The 20214-nt window shown below is 47.3% G+C and overlaps 1 protein-coding gene across 1 annotated transcript in view; it reads right to left on the bottom strand.

Moving 5' to 3' along the window:
* Positions 1 to 20214, bottom strand: part of DNAH7 (dynein axonemal heavy chain 7) — an 880767-nt gene that overhangs the window by 767032 nt on the left and 93521 nt on the right. The window contains exon 10 of the mRNA XM_075317837.1: positions 9921 to 10104. Coding sequence (XP_075173952.1) covers positions 9921 to 10104 — 184 coding nt within the window. The remainder of the gene's footprint in view (positions 1 to 9920; positions 10105 to 20214) is intronic.

Genomic DNA, 20214 nt, shown 5'->3' with positions numbered 1-20214 from the left:
GTACGTGTAAAAAATGACAAACACGTGCCGGAGGCACGGATGTGTGGCACAGGCCTAAAGAAGACTTTTTTACCAAATTTTCCATGTTGAACAGGACACACAACGTAATAGTGACTACACTTCTGTTGTGGTAATATTAGTAAAGTATTTGACATCTAATGATTTAAGAGGGAAGTGTCCCAAGTATATATAAAGTGGAGAAAATAAGTATTTGATACACTGTCAATTTTGCAAGTTTTCTTACCTACAAAGAATGGAGAGAGCTGTAATTTTTATCGTAGGTACACTTCAACAATGATAAAAAAAAATCCAGAAAATCACATTGTATGATTTTAAAATAATTAATTTTCACTTTATTGTATGAATAGGTATTTGACGCAGTAGAAAAACAGAAAATAATATCTCGTACAGAAACCTTTGTTTGCAATTACAGAGGTCAGATGTTTCCTGCAGCAGGGATTTTGGCCCACTCCTCCATACAGATCTACTCCAGATTTTTCAGGTCATGGGTCTGTTGCTGTGCAATATTGAGTTTCAGCTCCCTCCAAAAATGTTCTATTGAGTTCAGGTCTGGAGACTGGCTAAACCACTACAGCACCTTGAAATGCTTCTTATGAAGTCACTCCTTAGTTGCCCTGGCTGTGTTTTGGGTCACTGGAATGCTTGAAGACCCAGATACAACCCATCTTCAGTGCTCTTACTGAGGGAAGGAGGTTGTTGGCCAATATCTTGAAATACATGACCCCAACCATCCTCCCTTCAATACAGTGCAGTTGTGCTATCCCCTTTGAAAAAAAACATCCCCAAAGTATGATGTTTCCACCCCATGCTGCACGGTTAGGACAATGTTCTTGGGGTTGTTCTCATCCTTCTTTCTCCAAACATGGCGAGTGGAGTTGAGTGGTGTTTAGCAGGGACAAATGCAAAGTTCTACATCTAGGTAAAAGAAATGTAAAAAGCACATATAGTATGGGAGGAATAGAACAAAGCAGTAGCACAAGGGAAAAGGACTTGGGCATAATAGTAGATCCCAGATTCAATATGAGCCAACAGTGTGGTGCTGCAGCTAAAAAGGCCAACAAAATTCTGGGATGTATCAAGACAAGCAATGAATCTAGACCAAGAGAGGTAATTATTCCCCTATATTCTACCCTGGTCAGACCCCACCTAGTGTACAGTTCTGGGTGCCCCAATTCAAGAAAGACATCAATATATTGGAGCAAGTCCAGAGAAGAGCAACCAAGATGGTAGAAGGCCTGCAAACCATGTCATATGAAGACCGGCTCAAAGAACTAGGAATGTTTAGTTTGCAAAGAGAAGGCTAAGGGGAGACTTAATAGCAGATTACAATTATCTGAAAGGAAGGAACAGTGCAGAGGGAACCATTCTCATTAGCAAAAGGATGTACAAGAAGCAGTGGGACGAAATTAAAAGGAAGGAGATTCAGATTAGACATTAGGAAAAACTTTCTGACAGTGAGGACAGTCAAAGAGTGGGACAGGCTACCATGAGACGTAGTGAGCTCTTGTACTGACCCGTGCTCGTCCTGCCGAGCCACTCGGATCCGGGCTCGTTTGGTGGGTGGCTCGAGCGCCTCCGGACCCGGGGGTCACGTCACTCTGAAAGGGGTTTGGCGCTACGTGTAGGGACTTCGGTGGGGAGGTTCACGGCCATGGCCGTGGTGTTTTTAGGGATTAAAGTTCGTGATGCCACCCACAGGCTGTGGTGAATGTGGACACCACTGCTGCCGTTAACTAGGCTCCCGGTGACGATGTTATACAGCCTGGTGTTGACCCCTCCGTGGCCAGGGGGTGATGGTTCTGGGGCCTGATGGTTGTGAGGTGCGGGCAAGATGGTGTGGTGCGGTGCGTGGTCTGAGGGCACTGTTGTACTCACTGTGACAGATACACCGGAGTCTCTGGTAAACCAAAAAGGATGGTGGTCGGTGTCCGCAGCCGGCTGCGCTGTGCCCCTTTCTCAGGTTGGTGGTTCCCGCCTTTCTCCTGCACCTCTTTAGTAGAATTTGACTGCCTATGCTTCAGCAACGGTAGTCCGCTCCCCGCCTTGATGTGTGTCGGGGAACCCGTTCGCTCGCAGGCGCTGGCCCGTGGGATCTCTCTGCCTGGGCGGTGGCTTTCTATTGCCCTCGGTGGGCTGTTGCCATCTTTCAGGTCTTGGGACAGGAAAGGACCTAAGGTCCAGACCTCAATCAGTGAATTCGACGTGGTCCAGTGGCTTCTGGACCTCGTTCTGGGTCTGAGTACCGCTCCTGGTGCTCCGGTTTCCAGTTGGCTCCCCAGTTCAGTTCCGGCGCGCCACTACCCTTACGGTTCCACCAGCCGTCTTCCCGGCTCCTGCAGGCGGCAACCACCGTCTACCTCCTTGCCAGAGGTGACTGGGCTCCAACCCAGACACCTAGTGTTAGACTGTGGCAGACCTGGACACAGGTCTGCAATTGAACTCCACTCCACTTCACTGTCAAAACTAATCTAATCTGTTTTTCCTGCCTCAGGGCCTGTGAACTCCTCGGTGGGCGTGGCTAACTGCCTGGCTCCGCCCCCTGGTGTGAACATCAAACCTTGAGGGAGGTGACAAGGGTTTTATAGGTTGGCTGATGTCACCTTATTAGGGGCTGGTGTTTGTGCAGGGGGTCTACCTGTGACCACCTGGCTAGTCCAGGGCGACACACTCTTCATCAATGGAAATCTTCAAGCGGAAATTAAATAAACATATAGCTGGGATGATTTAGTAAAACCTACACTTGCAGGAGGTTGGCCCTGATAGCCCTTGAGGTCCATTCCAACTCTTACATGCTATGATTCTAAGTTATATTTTAGACTCATCTGACCACATGGCCTTCTCGCATGCCTCCTCTGGATCATCCAGATAGTCATTGGTTAACTTCAAATGGGCCTGCAGATGTGCTGGTTTGAGCAGGGGGACCTTGCGTGCCCTACAGAATTTTAATCCATGATGATGTAGTGTGTTACTAATGGTAATCTTTGAGACTGTGGTCCCAGCTCTCTTCAGGTCATTGACCTGTAGGTCTGAGCTGATACCTGCCTTTCTCAGAATCATCCTTACCCCACAAGGCGAGATCTTGCATGGAGCCCCAGACCAAGTAAGATTAACAGTCATCTTGTGTTTCTTCCATTTCGTAATAATTGTGCCAACAGTTGTAACCTTCTCACCAAGCTGCTTGCCTATTGTCCTGAAGCCCATCCCAGCCTTGTGCAGGTCTACAATTTTGTCCCATCTGTCCTTAGACAGCTCTTTGGTCTTGGCCATGGTGAAGAGGTTGGAGTGTGATTGATTGAGTGGACAGATGTCTTTTTTACAGGTAACGAGTTCAAACAGGTGCAATTAACACAGGTAATGAGTGCAGAGTAGGAGGGCTTCATAAAGAAAAAAATAACAGGTCTGTGAGAGCCAGAATACTTGCTGGTTGGTAGGTGATCAAACACTTATTTCATGCAATAAAAGACAAATTAATTTTTTAAAAATAATACAATGCGGTTTTCCTTATATTTTTTTATTCAGTCTGTCACAGTTGAATAAATGAGCTGTTTCAGGCTATGGGGCGGATGTTGCCTGGAAGATAACTCCGCTTCCAGAATTTATTTTAAATAAAAGGGGCGTTACCAGTGTGATGTGTGATGGCTGCGCTGCTCTCACTGCAGAGCTGTATGTTATTCTACCTGACACTTCTGTAGGTGCCTCTCAGCTTCAGCCTCCAGCTTGCACACACACACACAGTGTTGCAACATTGTTGCAATGAAGCAAATGCTCAGGGAGCTGTAAAAAAAAGTGTTTGAAAGAAGAAAATTTTCATTTCTCCTGTTCTATGTCAGTTACTTGTGTCACACTGGTAACGCCCCTTTTATTTAAAATAGGCTCTGGAGGCGGAGTTATCTTCCAGGCAGCATCCGCCCCATAGCCTGGAAGAGATCATTTACATAAAGTGATAAAAGATGATTTTTCCACAACAATGCATGTAATATAAGACATAAAGGTATGGATTTTTTTCAGTGTTCTATAACATGTATGCCCATATTAACAGTTTAAAAAGGTGAAAGTGGTGACAGATTCCCTTTAAGGATAGATAAATATGTACACAGGCTAGGGGGAGGATTTGCCTTGGACAAAGAAATGTCCAGTCAAAAGCAGATAGACAATTGTCCATCTGCTGAAAACAGGATCAGCCAGGATGAAGGGAGTAAACCTTAGCTCAGTTGGTGAGGACCATCCCCCACACCTGGCACTTTGACACTCCCCTGTTTCATATGATTTTAAAAACCTATCGCTGGCCACATGCGCTCTCTTTATTTACTGGCATCATGATGAGCATAGTGGACCTAAGCAACGCCTCTTTCCCCCTGCATGGCCTAATTTCCTATCTTACACCTCTCCTACATCCCTTTTCTGTTAACCCCTTGATCTCATTCTAGGGACAGCTAGTGAGGTTGGCTGCTATCATGTATATGTTTTAGGTAACATAGGTGAAAATATTATTAGGTAATTGTGAGTTGTATTACGTGCTACTGTGTGCTATTATAGTATTTTATATTAGTGTTGTAGCTAGTAGTATAATAAACTGTAGACTTTTTGGTGTATATAATAAATATTCTTTATTAGTACATGGTTTCAATTAGTATTGGATATTAGTTATTAGTAGTCAAAATTGACAATAATAATTAATACCGGAGATCCCATATAACATTGACAAGCCACCTTTAACATTGGCGGCAAATCCCATTAACAGTGTATACTTCTCTCTCTATGAGCTATCTGATAATACCCACTTGGACTTAACAAAAGTTAACTCATTAGGTGCCAAATACTTTGATTGCCAATATCTCTGCAACAGAGAGGCAACATTTTTTAAAAAAAGTTTTATTCCACTCTAAAGCCACTATTACATTGTGTATCAATAATGAAAAATATGGTAAAAGGTCCTCTAACTGTCCTTTGTGTGTGCATGAGGAATAACACTATTTCTGGTTATTAAATGACTTATATCCTGCATTGTCACCAATTTTCCCCTCTGCAGACTGTATGTCTAATTTGAAATCTGGTGGAGGATAATAGCTGGCGTGATCTCTCCCATACAGTGCTCAGCACACAGAGGGATTCCTGCTCTTCATTCATTTTTAGCACACAAAAACAAGCTTCAGCAGCATGGAAAAAATATACAGCAGAGCTTGATGTGAAATAAGTTGATATGCAATGTAAAACACTTAAATAGATATGTACCATGATTCTGTCTTCCTCTGCCTGTTTTCTCTCCCTGCTCCTCACTTTTAATCCCAACACCCCTCTCCACAGAGGATAATGGGCTGCCATATGTCACCTGCAGTCTGACTTGTCTGAGTAATACAATTTCAGCAATTTTTTCAGAGTGGATGACATGTTCAGGAGGCAGGGGGAGGGGAACAAGTGTCTGATAAAAGTGGGGAAGGAAGATACTAATATTTGTCTGTACTATTGATTCATGCAAAGTGTGTAGAAAGTACAGTTCCACATGAAAGGTCTCCCCATATATATTCATAGAAGGAAACCTTTCAATCTTGCCGAACAGTATTACAGAGATTATATTGCCCAAAAGTAATAAAAAAATCTATAAGAAATAGCCCCAAATGCCTCCATAATAATTGTAGACAGAGGGAGGTTGTACATGTACACATACAAATGCATACCTCCCAACCGTCCCGGATACAGCGTGACTATCACGCTTTGCAGAGTTTGTCCCGTTGCCCCGGGCGGGAGGTCCGTATCCCGTGGCTCCGCCCACCCACTCTCTCCCCGCCTCGATGCTTTTCCTTCCTACCATCCTAACACGTGTCTTGAGAATTACAGAGCAGAACGCGCTACGCTAGTCTCTGTGCTGCTGCTGCTAAGGTAATGAATGTCCCCAGTGCTGATTCCCTTCCCCTCCCTCCCCTCCCTCCCCTCCCTCCCCCCTCCTCCCTTCTCCCTTCCCTCCTCCCTCCCCTCCGGCCCGGAGCCTGTGCTCCTCCAGCTGTTTCTCTGACTCCCGTGTGTTTGTGTCCTGATCTATCGTGTGTGCAGTGTTTGCTCCTCAATGCTGCAGGCACACCACGGTAGATCAGGACATTGGGGAGAAGACAGTGTGTACTTACCACTTGTGTCCTCACCTGCAGATGCACAGCACTGGCCTGTAATATGCAAAGATAGAAGCATTGCAAATGCTTCTATCAGCTACCGACCACATGATCTCCTGCCTGGCAGAGCTGCTGCATCGGCTAAGTTCATACATCAGTTTTTTCCAATCAGGCACAATCCGGTTTGTGCCTGATGCAACGGATCCATCTCAGATTGTGAAAAAACTGATGCGACGGATGCGTTTTTTTTTGTGTTTTTTATGTTTTTTTTATGCTGAGACAGAGAGAGAGACCCCATCATCACCGTACACACGCAGGCACTACCTCACACGGATCATCACCGCACACACGCAGGCACTACCTCACACGCATCATCACTGCACACACGCAGGCACTACCTCACACGCATCATCACCGCACACGCCGGCACTACCCAGCACGTATCATCACCGCACACCCCTGCACTATCGCACGCATCATCACCGCACACCCCTGCACTACCGCATCCATCATCACCGCACACCCCTGCACTACCGCACGCATCATCACCGCACACCCCTGCACTACCGCATGCATCATCACCGCACACCCCTGCACTACCGCATGCATCATCACCGCACACCCCTGCACTACCGCACGCATCATCACCGCACACCCCTGCAGAACCGCACGCATCATCACCGCACACCCCTGCACTACCGCATCCATCATCACCGCACACCCCTGCACTACCGCACGCATCATCACCGCACACCCCTGCACTACTGCATCCATCATCACCGCACACCCCTGCACTACCGCACGCATCATCACCGCACACCCCTGCACTACCGCATGCATCATCCCTGCACTACTGCACGCATCATCACCGCACACCCCTGCACTACCGCATCCATCATCACCGCACACCCCTGCACTACCGCATCCATCATCAGCGCACACCCCTGCACTACTGCACGCATCATCACCGCACACCCCTGCACTACCGCATCAATCATCACCGCACACCCCTGCACTACCGCACGCATCATCCCCGCACACCCCTGCACTACCGCACGCATCATCACCGCACACCCCTGCACTACCGCATTGCATTCATCATCACCGCACATCCCTGCACTACCGCACGCATCATCACCGCACACCCCTGCACTACCGCACGCATCATCACCGCACACCCCTGCACTACCGCACGCATCATCACCGCACACCCCTGCACTACCCCGCACGCATCATCACCGCACTCCCCTGCACAACTGCACGCATCATCACCGCACACCCCTGCACTACCGCACGCATCATCACCGCACACGCCGCCACTACCCCGCACGCATCATCACCGCACACCCTTGCACTACCGCATACATTGTCACAGCACACGCCAGCACTACCCCGCATGCAGCATCACCGCACACCCCTGCACTGCAGCACGCATTATCACCACACACGCAGGCACTACCCCGCACGCATCATCACTGCACACCCCTGCACTACCGCACGCATCATCACCGCACACCCTTGCACTACCGCACGCATTGTCACCGTACACGCCGGCACTACCCCGCACGCATCATCACCGCACACCCCTGCACTACCGCACGCATTATCACTGCACACGTCGGCACTACCCTGCACGCATAATCACCGCACACAACCCGGCATTACCTCAGTGACGTCACCGCTGACAGCGCGACTCCCTTCAGTTGCTGCGTGGAGCTGATAGAGAGAGGCGGTGTACTACTGCCGTTCCTGTCAGCTTCATGTAGCAGAGCTGAGAGCGTCGCGGGACCTCTGTGGATTACGTCGGACCTGGAGGGGTATTTGGGGATTTTAATAAAATGGTGAAAAAGGGTGTTTTTTTGTCTTTTATTCCAAATAAAGGATTTTTTTGGGTGTATGTGTTTATTTACTTTCACTTACAGGTTAATCATTGGGGGTGTCTCAGATGCCTGCCATGATTAACCCCTTATTACCCCGATTGCCACCGCAACAGGGCAATTCGGGAAGAGCTGGGTAGAGTCCCGGGACTGTCGCATCTAATGGATGCGGCAATTCCGGGCGGCTGCTGGCTGATATTTTTAGGCTGGGGGGCTCCCCATAACGTAGAGCTCCCCATCCTGAGAATACCAGCCTTCAGCCGTGTGGCTTTATCTTGGCTGGTATCAAAATTGGGGGGGACCGCACGCCGTTTTTCTTTTAATTATTTATTTATTTTACTGCACAACATAGACCCGCCCACCGGCGGCTGTGATTGGTTGCAGTGAGACAGCAGTCACTCAGCGTGGGGGCGTGTCTGACTGCAACTAATCATAGGCGCCGGTGTGCGGGGAAAGCAGTGAATACGAGATTGAATAATGGGCGGCCGGCATTTTCAAATCAGGAGAAGCCGCCGGAGCAGTGTGACAGCCGTGCAGCCCCTCGCCGGTGATCGGTGAGTGGGTGAGAGTGAGTGAATGAGTCAGTGAGTGAGTCAGTGAGTGAGTGAGTTTGAGAGAGAGTGAGTGAGTGATTGATTGATTGATTGATTTTCTGACAAGCAATGAATTTATATCACTTCTGGGCATGCTCAGAAGTAAAAACCGGATACGGTACATGCTTCCGGCGTTTGAAGCATGACACCATATCCGGCTCGCATAGACTTTCATTATGCACGATTCCGCACAGCGCCGCACCCGGCGCTATGCATTTTTTTGCCACTGGCAAAAAACGTTCCTCTCTGCGTCCTGTGCAGCCGCCGGAGTGACGATTTTTGCCGCATCCAGCAACAAACGGATCAAACGCAAGTACATGCGGCAGAATACGAGGTTAATAAAAGTCTATGAGGAAAAACCGCACCCGGCGGCAAAAAAAAAACGACACATGCATTTTTCCCGCAAAGCGCCGGATTATGCCGCACAGCAAAAACCTGATGTGTGAACATACCCTTAGCTGCACACCCTGTTCAGCTCTCCTCCTGGGTCCTAGCTGCCTGCACACCCTGTTCAGCTCTCCTCCTGGGTCCTAGCTGCCTACACACCCTGTTCAGCTCTCCTCCTGGGTCCTAGCTGCCTGCACACCCTGTTCAGCTCTTCTCCTGGGTCCTAGCTGCCTGCACACCCTGTTCAGCTCTCCTCCTGGGTCCTAGCCGCCTGCACACCCTGTAGTTAACTCCCTGCCTGTTCTGCACATCTGTTCTGCTGATCTGTGGCGGCTCAGAGCGATCACGGACAGCTTCTGCAGTTTCAGTTTGCTGGATGGGTGTAGATGGGGAGTGGATATGGGTGTGGCTGTTTGTAAAATGGGTGTGGTTAGGGGGTGTGGCCTAAAAATTGCCGTTGACAAAAATTGTCCCTCTTTCCCTTCTTTAAAAGTTGGGAGGTATGCAAATGTATACTGTACATAAATGAGCAGAGATCTCTGGGCAAACATTTGGCAATGGTGTAAGTCTATGCTTTGTACATCTGAATGGTTTACTTCCAATTTTCTGTTCTGATTATTACAAGAGGTGTTACTCGTAAGTCACGTCTCTGAGCAACCTATTTTTTCCACGTAACATTCTCATGTGGCTCCCTGCCTCCCTTTAGCTCTGAAGGCAGACCTATAGCCTGATAAAATGTAATTGTCCATGAACCTGTGCCAGCAGCACATGAAGAGGTCAGGTGTTCCGGAAGGTGTACTTTACTAATATTCTAATAAAAGTGTCCATGTAATGGAAATCTGTGCAGTAATTTGGTAGTGCTGAAATGACATTGATAAAAAGAATGTATGAATATAATGTGCAGTATATCGGCCTATTACTTATATAGGGGCCATACTCACTGGTGGTTGTACTATTAGATCCGTATAATCCTGCATGGATACTAGAGCGAGGCTCTGCAGCTGCTCTGTCATTAATGCAGCAGCACAATTAAAGAAAGATTCAAGTTTCTTATAGTTGCTGTTGCTGGGAATTTGCTTCCTCTTGTTTCCTTGGTAATAGATGTTCTGAATTTCTGGAAACCATCTGTGAAAATAGAAAAACTGCAATATTACCATCTCTATTATTACTCAAAAATAACAATGTACAAATATAGGCTTGGAAATATTGTAACTAGTCACAAAAGACTCAACCTATATACTTTGTGAGATTTTTATTTTATTTGCTTTTCTTATGCATTTCTTATTCAGCTCCATCATATTCCGAAGTCTTTACCAGGGATTAACATCACTGCTCTTCCTTCATAAGAAAAAATGTTTTATGCACAGAATTTTTGTGGCCTTTTTTACTATCCTCCATCCAGAGCCAGGATAAAAAGTGAAAATTAGCACTTACCTAAGGCGCCATTTAGCTTTTAATGTAAGGGGGTGTAATTTATTTAAGAAAAAAAACAATCACTTTATACAGTTGAAACCAGAAATTTATATACACTATCCGAAAAGACACATATACATGTTTTTCTCACTATCTGACATGAAATCAGAATAAGCCTTTCCTGTTTTAGGTAAATTAGGAACCAAAATTATTTTTATTTGCCAAATGCCAGAATAATGAGAGAGAGAGAGAAGAGAGAGAGCGAGAGAGAGAATGTTTTAAGGCATTTTTATTACTTTCTGCAAAGTCAAAAGTTTACATACATTTCATTAGTATTTGGTACCATTGCCCTAAAACTGTATAACTTGGGTCAAACATTTTGGATCTCCTTCCACAAGCTTCTCACAATAGTTGGTAGGAATTTGGGCCCATTCCTTCTGACAGATCTGGTTTAACTGAGCCATGTTTGTAGGTCGCCTTGCTCGCACCGGCCTTTTCAGCTTTGCTCATAAATGTTCAATAGGATTAAGATCAGGGCTTCCTGATGGCCCCTCCAAAACAATGACCTTGTTATCTTTAAGCCACTTTTTAACCAGTTTGGCATTATGCTTGGGTATTGTCCATTTCGGATACTCATTTCCACCCAAGCTTTAAGTTCTTGGCTGATGTGTTGAGATGTTGCTTCAGTATTGCCACATAATCTTCTTTCCTCATGATGCCATCTATTTTGTGAAGTGCACCAGTCACTCCTGCAGCAAAAAAAACCCACAACATGATGGTGTCACCACTGTGTTTCACAGTTGGGATGGTGGTCTTAGGCTTCAAAGCTTCAGTCATTATGGAAAAACAGTTCAATTTTAGTTTCATCAGACCACAGGACATGTCTCCAAAAATTAGGGTCTTTGTTCTCGTGTACATTTTCAAACATTAATTTGGCTTTTTTTATGTTTCTTTTGAAGTAATGGCTTCTACCTGGCAGAGTGGCCTTTCAGCCCATGTTGAGACAATACTCGTTTCACTGTGGATAATGGCACAATCTTACCAGATTCAGAAAGTATCTTTACAAAGTCTTTTGCTTTTGTTCTTGGGTTGCTATGCACATGTTTGACCAAAGCATGGTAATCTCTGGTACACAAAACCTGTCTCTTTCCTGAGCGGTATGATGACGGTATGATGCCTGGACATTCCCATCTTGTTTGTACTTGCGTATAATTGTTTGCACAGATCAACAAAGCACCTTCAGATGTTCGGAAATTGCACCCAAACCACACTTGTGCAAGTACACAATTCTTTCTGAGATCTTGGCTGATTTCTTTTGACTTTACCATGATGCTAACCAAAGAAGCGTTGTGTTTCAGGTGAGCAATAAATATACATCTACAGGTGTGTCTCTAATTAACTCAGATATTGCCAATAAACCTATCAGAATCTTCCAAAGACATGACATCATCATATGGGTTGTCCCATATTGTTTAAAGGCATAGTACTCTTAGTGTATGTAAACTTTTGACTTTGCAGAAAGTAATAAAAATTGCCTTAAAACATTCTCTCTTATTATTCTGGTATTTGACAAATATAAATAATTTTGGTAATCCTAATTAACCTAAAGCGGGAAAGGATTATTCTAATTTCATGTCAGATAGTGAGAAAACATGCATATATGTCTTCTGAGATAGTGTATTAAATGTCTGGTTTCAACTGTATGTATATTTCTGCCACTCTATGCCATGTCAAAGAAGCTGCATATATAGTGTAGACTGATCAGGGCTTCACCTGCTCTACTCATTGGTTGGAGAGAGGACCTGTCACAAAGCAGCAGCCTGTAACCTGGGACAGGCCAACGCTTCACTCTGGAGCTTACCATTAGTGCCATGGGGGGTGCTCAGCCAGCAACTGAAAGAGCATCAAAGAGGTGTTCCTGTATGGAGCTGTACACTGTGTATAATAATTACCACCTGTGTGCAGGGAAGACTGAGAATGTGCTGCTGAAAAGCACTGCTCAGTTATTACTGCTGCCTCCCAGAAGCATTTCCTGAAATCAGTTTTACATTGCCCTACAGCTAATGGACATCCTTTTGAGTATTAGGCCAGAGTCATGTTTGTAGTCCAAGTAAGGATTGTGATGCGCAGATTGACCATGGGTCTCTTGACCCCTACTTACCTGCCTCATATATGTCACAGTCACAGTCCAAACCTTGCCTTGTGTGCCTTTTATACTGCCTCCTTCACCACCTTTATTACATGTATGATCTTACATTTATTGTATGCTTTTTCCCCTTCTGTATCTCTCACCTTTGACCAGTGGTGGTGCCAGCAGTTTAGTTGAGTATTTGATTGTTTCAGATGTAAATATTTGTCCACGCTCAACAAATCTATTTCATGGGTACTTAGTTGTTCAATTCATGTATTTCAATGTATTAGAGTTGTACTTCATTGTAGGGACACCTTGTACATGTGTATTTGGATAGTGTAATGAGTGCTTTATTAGAAGTACTTTGTGATTGGTGTATAACAGACCTTTAGCTTTTTTAAGTGGTCTTAAAAATCATGTTTTGGCTTGTGTGTATAATAACATTTATATTTTAAGATGATACCCTTTCTTTTGGCATATTTCTCTTTCTCTAGATTTTACACCAAAACTATGTACCAAGTATTTGTGAAGTATTAAGGAAATGATTCATGGTTTTCTAAGTATTTTAAAATTATACAACTGAGCTCTGAACATCTAGACGCTGACATTTGTGCCCATTCTTCTTTGGAAATTAGCTCTAGTTATATACAGGAATACATGTTTACTAGGGCTGATCGAACTCCCCAAAAACTGGGACCGGCGGATCACTGCCAGATTTAAAAATAAGTCAGATCCGCTCCGGAATCTGGTGCCCATATAAGTCAATGGGCTCCTGAATCCGGAGATTAAAAACGTCTGTGGAGGTGATAGTTGGTTAGGAGCGTGCATGGTGTACTCACCGAGGCTGTGTTATGGCAGCAAACTCCTTCCAGGTCACTCTTTCCCTTCCGGAGCCAACAAATCAATATTCACTACTTTGCCCGTCCACCAGCGCATGTAATTGGTTGCAGTTAGAGGCGCCCCCACCCTGAGTAGCAGCATGTCACCTGACTGCAACCAATCAAATGCGGCACGACGGCCGGTGGGTGGGGAAAGCAGTGCAAGTATCTGCAGGTCAGTATCGTGGTAAAAAATAAAAAAATAAATAAAACAATCAGCAACACAGATATAGCCCATGGCTGCAGCCCCAGCTGTCGGGCTGTATCTATGCTGTGTATCTAGTGCCCACAGTCACACGTGCGAGGCTTTGGTGATGCTATCGCAGACTCTTGGAGGTCCCTCGCAAGTGTGATTCCTGTCTAAGAGAAACCGCATGCGGCTTTTTTTTTAATTTAAATAAATAATAAAAAAAAGATGTGCGGTCCCCCTCAATTTTCATCCCTAGCCAAGATAACGCCAACTGGGGGCTAGTATTCTCAGCCCACAGCCGCCCAGTATTGCCGCATCTATTAGATGTGACAATCCCGGTGCGATACAGTCTCTTCCCGGTGGCCTGATGCGGTGCCAATCGGGTTAATAAGGGGTTAATAGCAACGCATCACTGCTACTAAGCCCTAGGTTTCTGATGGCACAGGCGTCTATCCACACGAGGTCCCACGACGATGCATCCAGCTGTGCTACATCTGAATATCACAGAGAGAGGCCATAGAGAACGACCACTCTCTGTGAACTTCATAGAATGAATGAGCTGCGCAATGAGCGGTGACGTCACTTAGGTCATTTGCGGTCACAGCTGGAGGTTCCAACGGTCCTTCACCTGTGATTGCAGGTAACCTGACCTCAGGTGGAGGTCACTGAGTTCACAGACCTGCATCTCCTAGCAGAAAATCGCAGGGTTTTTTGGCCAAAAGATACAAATTTGGTGCTGAAACTTTTACACCATATTCCTGCACCCAATCTACACTTCCTGGCAAAAAAAGTGGTGTTTTAACGCATTTTTTGCCGCGGTTTCTTCCGCAATTTTTGCCGCTTTTTTTGCCAGGCGATGCACATTTGGTGCTGAAATTGTCTGCACCAGATTTCAGCACCAAATTTCCACCTGCTGGCAGAAATTTTTTTTTTCCATTTTTGGTCCAAGGGATGCAAATTTGGTGTTGAATTTTTCACACCATATTCCTGCATCCAATCTACACCTCCTGGCAAAAAAACGTGGTGTTTTGATGAATTTTTTTGCCATGGTTTTTGCCGTGTTTTTTTGCCAGGAGGTGCACATTTGGAGCTGAAATATGCATATGAAATATGTGAATATGCATGGCTTTCCCTACCCACCATATGTAACATCACCGCAGCATCTGTGTCACTATCATCCTGTAAAACTAAATAAAACAATTGGTGCAGGGTCGCCCCCCCGTATTCTGACACCCAGCACAGAAAAGCAGGCTGCAGCCGCAGCCCTGTGCTTATCTTGGCTGTGTATCAAAAGAAGAGGAACCGCGTGCGGCTTTTCTTTTGTTAAATAATTAAAAAAAAAAATGACGTGCGGTCCCCCTAATTTTCATCCCCAGATAATGCCAGCTGGGGGCTGGTATTCTCAGCCCGCAGCCGCCCGGTATTGCTGCATCCATTAGATGTGACAGTCCTGGCGCATTACCGGCCCTTCCGGTGGCTTGATGCGGTGCCAATCGGGTTGTAAGGGGGTTAATAGCAGCGCACAGCTGCTACTAAGCCCTAGGTTAGTAATGGCACAGGCGTCTATGAGATACCTGCATCACACTAAGCTGTAAGTGAATGTAAGTAAACAAACACAGAGAAAAATTCTTTATTTAGAATAAAGTACAAATCGCACACCCTCCTTCACCTCTTTATAAACCCCCAACACCCTGCAGCTCTGGCATAATCCACACAAGGTCCCACGTTGACACATCCAGCTCTACTACATCTCACAGCTAGCAGCCATAGAGAAGACTGCCAGCTCTGAGTGTAGCCTATTACTGAGCCGTAATGAGCGATGACTGTCACATGCTAGGGGGTGCGTCAGCCTGGAACCAATCACAGACAAGAGGATGGCCGGTGAGTGGGGAAAACACGGAAAGCTGTGTGTATGCGATGCACAGTACAGGAAGTGAATGTGCGACCCGGAAGCAGTGTGCCACCAAGACACCGAGTCTCGTTAAGTATAAAACTCTCACTTAATTCTTCTTTAGTATATTTTCACTTTAATTACCGAATCCAGATCATGCACCTGAAATCCAGCACCCAAATAGCATTGAAACCGCGCAGATCCGGAGTTTTACCGTCCGGATCCGCTCAGCCCTAATCTTTACATGTGTTCTTTATGCATCAATTTGCACGACCTATTCATCTATGCCCACATTCAATGATAGGTAAAACATCTGTGCCCAATGAAGAAATACATACACTATACAGTGCCTACAAGTAGTATTCAACCCCCTGCAGATTTAGCAGGTTTACACATTTGGAATTAACTTGGCATTGTGATATTTGGACTGTAGATCAGCCTGGAAGTGTGAAATGCACTGCAGCAAAAGAAGGGAATTTTGTTACTTACCGTAAATTCCTTTTCTTCTAGCTCCTATTGGGAGACCCAGACGATTGGGTGTATAGCACTGCCTCCGGAGGCCACACAAAGCATTACACTAAAAAGTGTAAGGCCCCTCCCCTTCTGGCTATACACCCCCCGTGGGATCACGGGCTGCTCAGTTTTAGTGCTAAAGCAAGAAGGAGGAAAGCCAATAACTGGTTTAAACAAATTCACTCCGAAGTAACATCGGAGAACTGAAAACCGTTCAACATGAACAACATGTGTACCCGAAAAAAACCAACAATCCCGAAGGACAACAGGGCGGGTGCTGGGTCTCCCAATAGGAGCTAGAAGAAAAGGAATTTACGGTAAGTAACAAAATTCCCTTCTTCTTCGGCGCTCCATTGGGAGACCCAGACGATTGGGACGTCCAAAAGCAGTCCCTGGGTGGGTAAAGAAATACCTCATGTTAGAGCTGCAAAGACAGCCTTCCCCTACGGGGAGGTAACTGCCGCCTGCAGGACTCTTCTACCTAGGCTGGCGTCCGCCGAAGCATAGGTATGCACCTGATAATGTTTGGTGAAAGTGTGCAGACTCGACCAGGTAGCTGCCTGGCACACCTGTTGAGCCGTAGCCTGGTGTCGTAATGCCCAGGACGCACCCACGGCTCTGGTAGAGTGGGCCTTCAGCCCTGATGGAACCGGAAGCCCAGCAGAACGGTAGGCTTCAAGAATTGGTTCTTTGATCCATCGAGCCAGGGTGGCTTTTGAAGCCTGCGACCCTTTGCGCTTACCAGCGACAAGGACAAAGAGTGCATCCGAGCGGCGCAGGGGCGCCGTGCGGGAAATGTAGATTCTGAGTGCTCTCACCAGATCTAACAAATGTAAATCCTTTTCATACCGAAGAACTGGATGAGGACAAAAGGAAGGCAAGGAGATATCCTGATTAAGATGAAAAGAGGATACCACCTTAGGGAGAAACTCCTGAATGGGGCGCAGCACTACCTTGTCCTGGTGGAACACCAGGAAGGGAGCCTTGGATGACAGCGCTGCTAGCTCAGACACTCTCCGAAGAGACGTGACCGCCACTAGAAAGACCACTTTCTGTGAGAGACGAGAAAGTGAAACATCCCTCAGAGGCTCGAAGGGCGGCTTCTGGAGAGCAACTAGTACCCTGTTTAGATCCCATGGATCTAACGGCCGCCTGTACGGAGGGACGATATGACAAACCCCCTGCAGGAACGTGCGCACCTGAGAAAGTCGTGCTAGACGCTTCTGAAAAAACACGGATAGTGCCGAGACTTGCCCTTTAAGGGAGCCGAGCGACAAGCCCTTTTCCAACCCAGATTGCAGGAAGGAAAGAAAAGTAGGTAACGCGAATGGCCAGGGGGATACTCCTTGTGCAGAGCACCAGGATAAGAAAATCCTCCACGTTCTGTGGTAGATCTTAGCAGAAGTGGACTTCCTAGCCTGTCTCATGGTGGCAACGACTCCTTGGGATAATCCTGAAGACGCTAGGATCCAGGACTCAATGGCCACACAGTCAGGTTCAGGGCCGCAGAATTCCGATGGAAAAACGGCCCTTGGGACAGTAAGTCTGGTCGGTCTGGTAGTGCCCACGGTTGGCCGACCGTGAGATGCCACAGATCCGGGTACCACGACCTCCTCGGCCAGTCTGGGGCGACGAGTATGACGCGGCTGCAATCGGATCTGATCTTGCGTAGCACTCTGGGCAAGAGTGCCAGAGGTGGGAACACATAAGGGAGCCGGAACTGCGACCAATCTTGCACTAAGGCGTCTGCCGCCAGAGCTCTTTGATCGCGAGACCGCGCCATGAACGTCGGGACCTTGTTGTTGTGCCGCGACGCCATTAGGTCGACGTCCGGCACCCCCCAGCGGCGACAGATTTCCTGAAACACGTCCGGGTGAAGGGACCATTCCCCTGCGTCCATACCCTGGCGACTGAGGAAGTCTGCTTCCCAGTTTTCTACGCCCGGGATGTGAACCGCTGATATGGTGGATGCTCTGTCCTCCACCCACAGCAGAATCCGCCGGACTTCCTGGAAGGCTTGCCGACTGTGTGTCCCTCCCTGGTGGTTGATGTATGCCACCGCTGTGGAGTTGTCCGACTGAATTCGGATCTGCTTTCCTTCCAGCCACTGCTGGAAGGCTAGTAGGGCTAGATACACTGCCCTGATTTCCAGAACATTGATCTGAAGGGTGGACTCCTGCTGAGTCCACGTCCCTTGAGCCCTGTGGTGGAGAAAAACTGCTCCCCACCCTGACAGACTCGCGTCTGTCGTGACCACTGCCCAGGATGGGGGCAGGAATGATCTTCCCTGTGATAATGAGGTGGGAAGAAGCCACCATTGCAGAGAGTCCTTGGCCGTCTGGGAAAGGGAGACTTTCCTGTCCAGGGAAGTTGACTTCCCGTCCCATTGGCGGAGAATGTCCCATTGAAGTGGGCGCAGATGAAACTGTGCAAACGGGACTGCCTCCATTGCTGCCACCATCTTCCCTAGGAAGTGCATGAGGCGCCTTAAGGAGTGCGACTGACCATGAAGGAGAGACTGTACCCCTGTCTGTAGTGACCGCTGCTTGTCCAGCGGAAGCTTCACTATCGCTGGCAGAGTATGAAACTCCATGCCAAGATACGTTAGTGATTGAGTCGGTGACAGATTTGACTTTGAAAAGTTGATGATCCACCCGAAAGTCTGGAGAGTCTCCAGCGCAACATTCAGGCTGTGTTGGCATGCCTCTTGAGAGGGTGCTTTGACAAGTAGATCGTCCAAGTAAGGGATCACCGAGTGTCCCTGGGAGTGCAAGACTGCTACCACTGCCGCCATGACCTTGGTGAAAACCCGTGGGGCTGTCGCCAGACCAAATGGCAGAGCTACGAACTGGAGATGTTCGTGACCTATCACAAAACGTAGAAAACGTTGGTGCTCTGTAGCAATCGGCACGTGGAGATAAGCATCTTTGATGTCTATTGATGCAAGGAAATCTCCTTGAGACATTGAGGCAATGACGGAGCGGAGGGATTCCATCCGGAACCGCCTGGCGTTCACATGCTTGTTGAGCAGCTTTAGGTCCAGAACAGGACGGAACGAGCCGTCCTTTTTTGGAACCACGAAGAGATTGGAGTAAAAACCTTGCCCTTGTTCCTGAAGAGGAACAGGGATCACCACTCCTTCTGCTCTTAGTGAGCCCACCGCCTGCAGAAGAGCATCTGCTCGGTCGGGATGTGGGGAAGTTCTGAAGAACCGAGGCGGAGGACGAGAACTGAACTCTATCCTGTACCCGTGAGACAAAATGTCTGTTACCCACCGGTCCTTGACCTGTGGCAGCCAAATGTCGCAAAAGCGGGAGAGCCTGCCACCGACCGAGGATGCGGAGGGAGGAGGCCGAAAGTCATGAGGCAGCCGCCTTGGAAGCGGTTCCTCCGGTTGCTTTCTTGGGGCGTGAGTGAGCCCGCCAGGAATCTGAGCCCTTTTGCTCTTTCTGAGTCCCTTTGGACGAGGAGAATTGGGCCTTGCCGGAGCCTCGAAAGGACCGAAACCTCGACTGCCACCTCCTTTGTTGAGGTTTGCTTGATCTGGGCTGGGGTAAGGAGGAGTCTTTACCCTTGGACTGTTTAATGATTTCAGCCAATTGCTCACCAAACAGTCTGTCTACAGATAGTGGCAAGCTGGTTAAACATTTTTTTGGAAGCAGAATCCGCTTTCCATTCTTTTAACCACAAGGCTCTGCGCAAAACCACCGAGTTGGCAGACGCCATTGAGGTACGGCTCGTAGAGTCCAGGACAGCGTTGATAGCATAGGTCGCAAACGCAGACATTTGCGAAGTTAAGGACTTCACTTGCGGCACTGCTGGACGTATGATAGAGTCCACCTGTGCCAGACCAGCTGAAATAGCTTGGAGTGCCCACACGGCCGCGAATGCTGGAGCAAATGACGCGCCGATAGCTTCATAGACAGATTTCAACCAAAGGTCCATCTGTCTGTCATTGGCATCTTTAAGTGAAGCCCCATCCTCCACTGCAACTATGGATCTAGCTGCAAGCCTGGAGATTGGGGGATCCACCTTTGGACACTGGGTCCAGCGTTTGACCACGTCAGGGGGAAAGGGATAACGTGTATCCTTAAGACGTTTGGAGAAACGCTTGTCTGGATAAGCCTGGTGTTTCTGGACTGATTCTCTGAAGTCAGCGTGGTCCAGAAAAGTACTCAGTTTACGCTTGGGATACCTGAAATGGAACTTCTCCTGCTGT

The sequence above is a fragment of the Anomaloglossus baeobatrachus genome, chromosome 7, assembly GCF_048569485.1.
Source record: "Anomaloglossus baeobatrachus isolate aAnoBae1 chromosome 7, aAnoBae1.hap1, whole genome shotgun sequence".
NCBI classification, from domain to species: domain Eukaryota; kingdom Metazoa; phylum Chordata; class Amphibia; order Anura; family Aromobatidae; genus Anomaloglossus; species Anomaloglossus baeobatrachus.
Note: the sequence above shows the minus strand (reverse complement) of the source record. Positions and strands in the feature narration are given on the sequence as shown.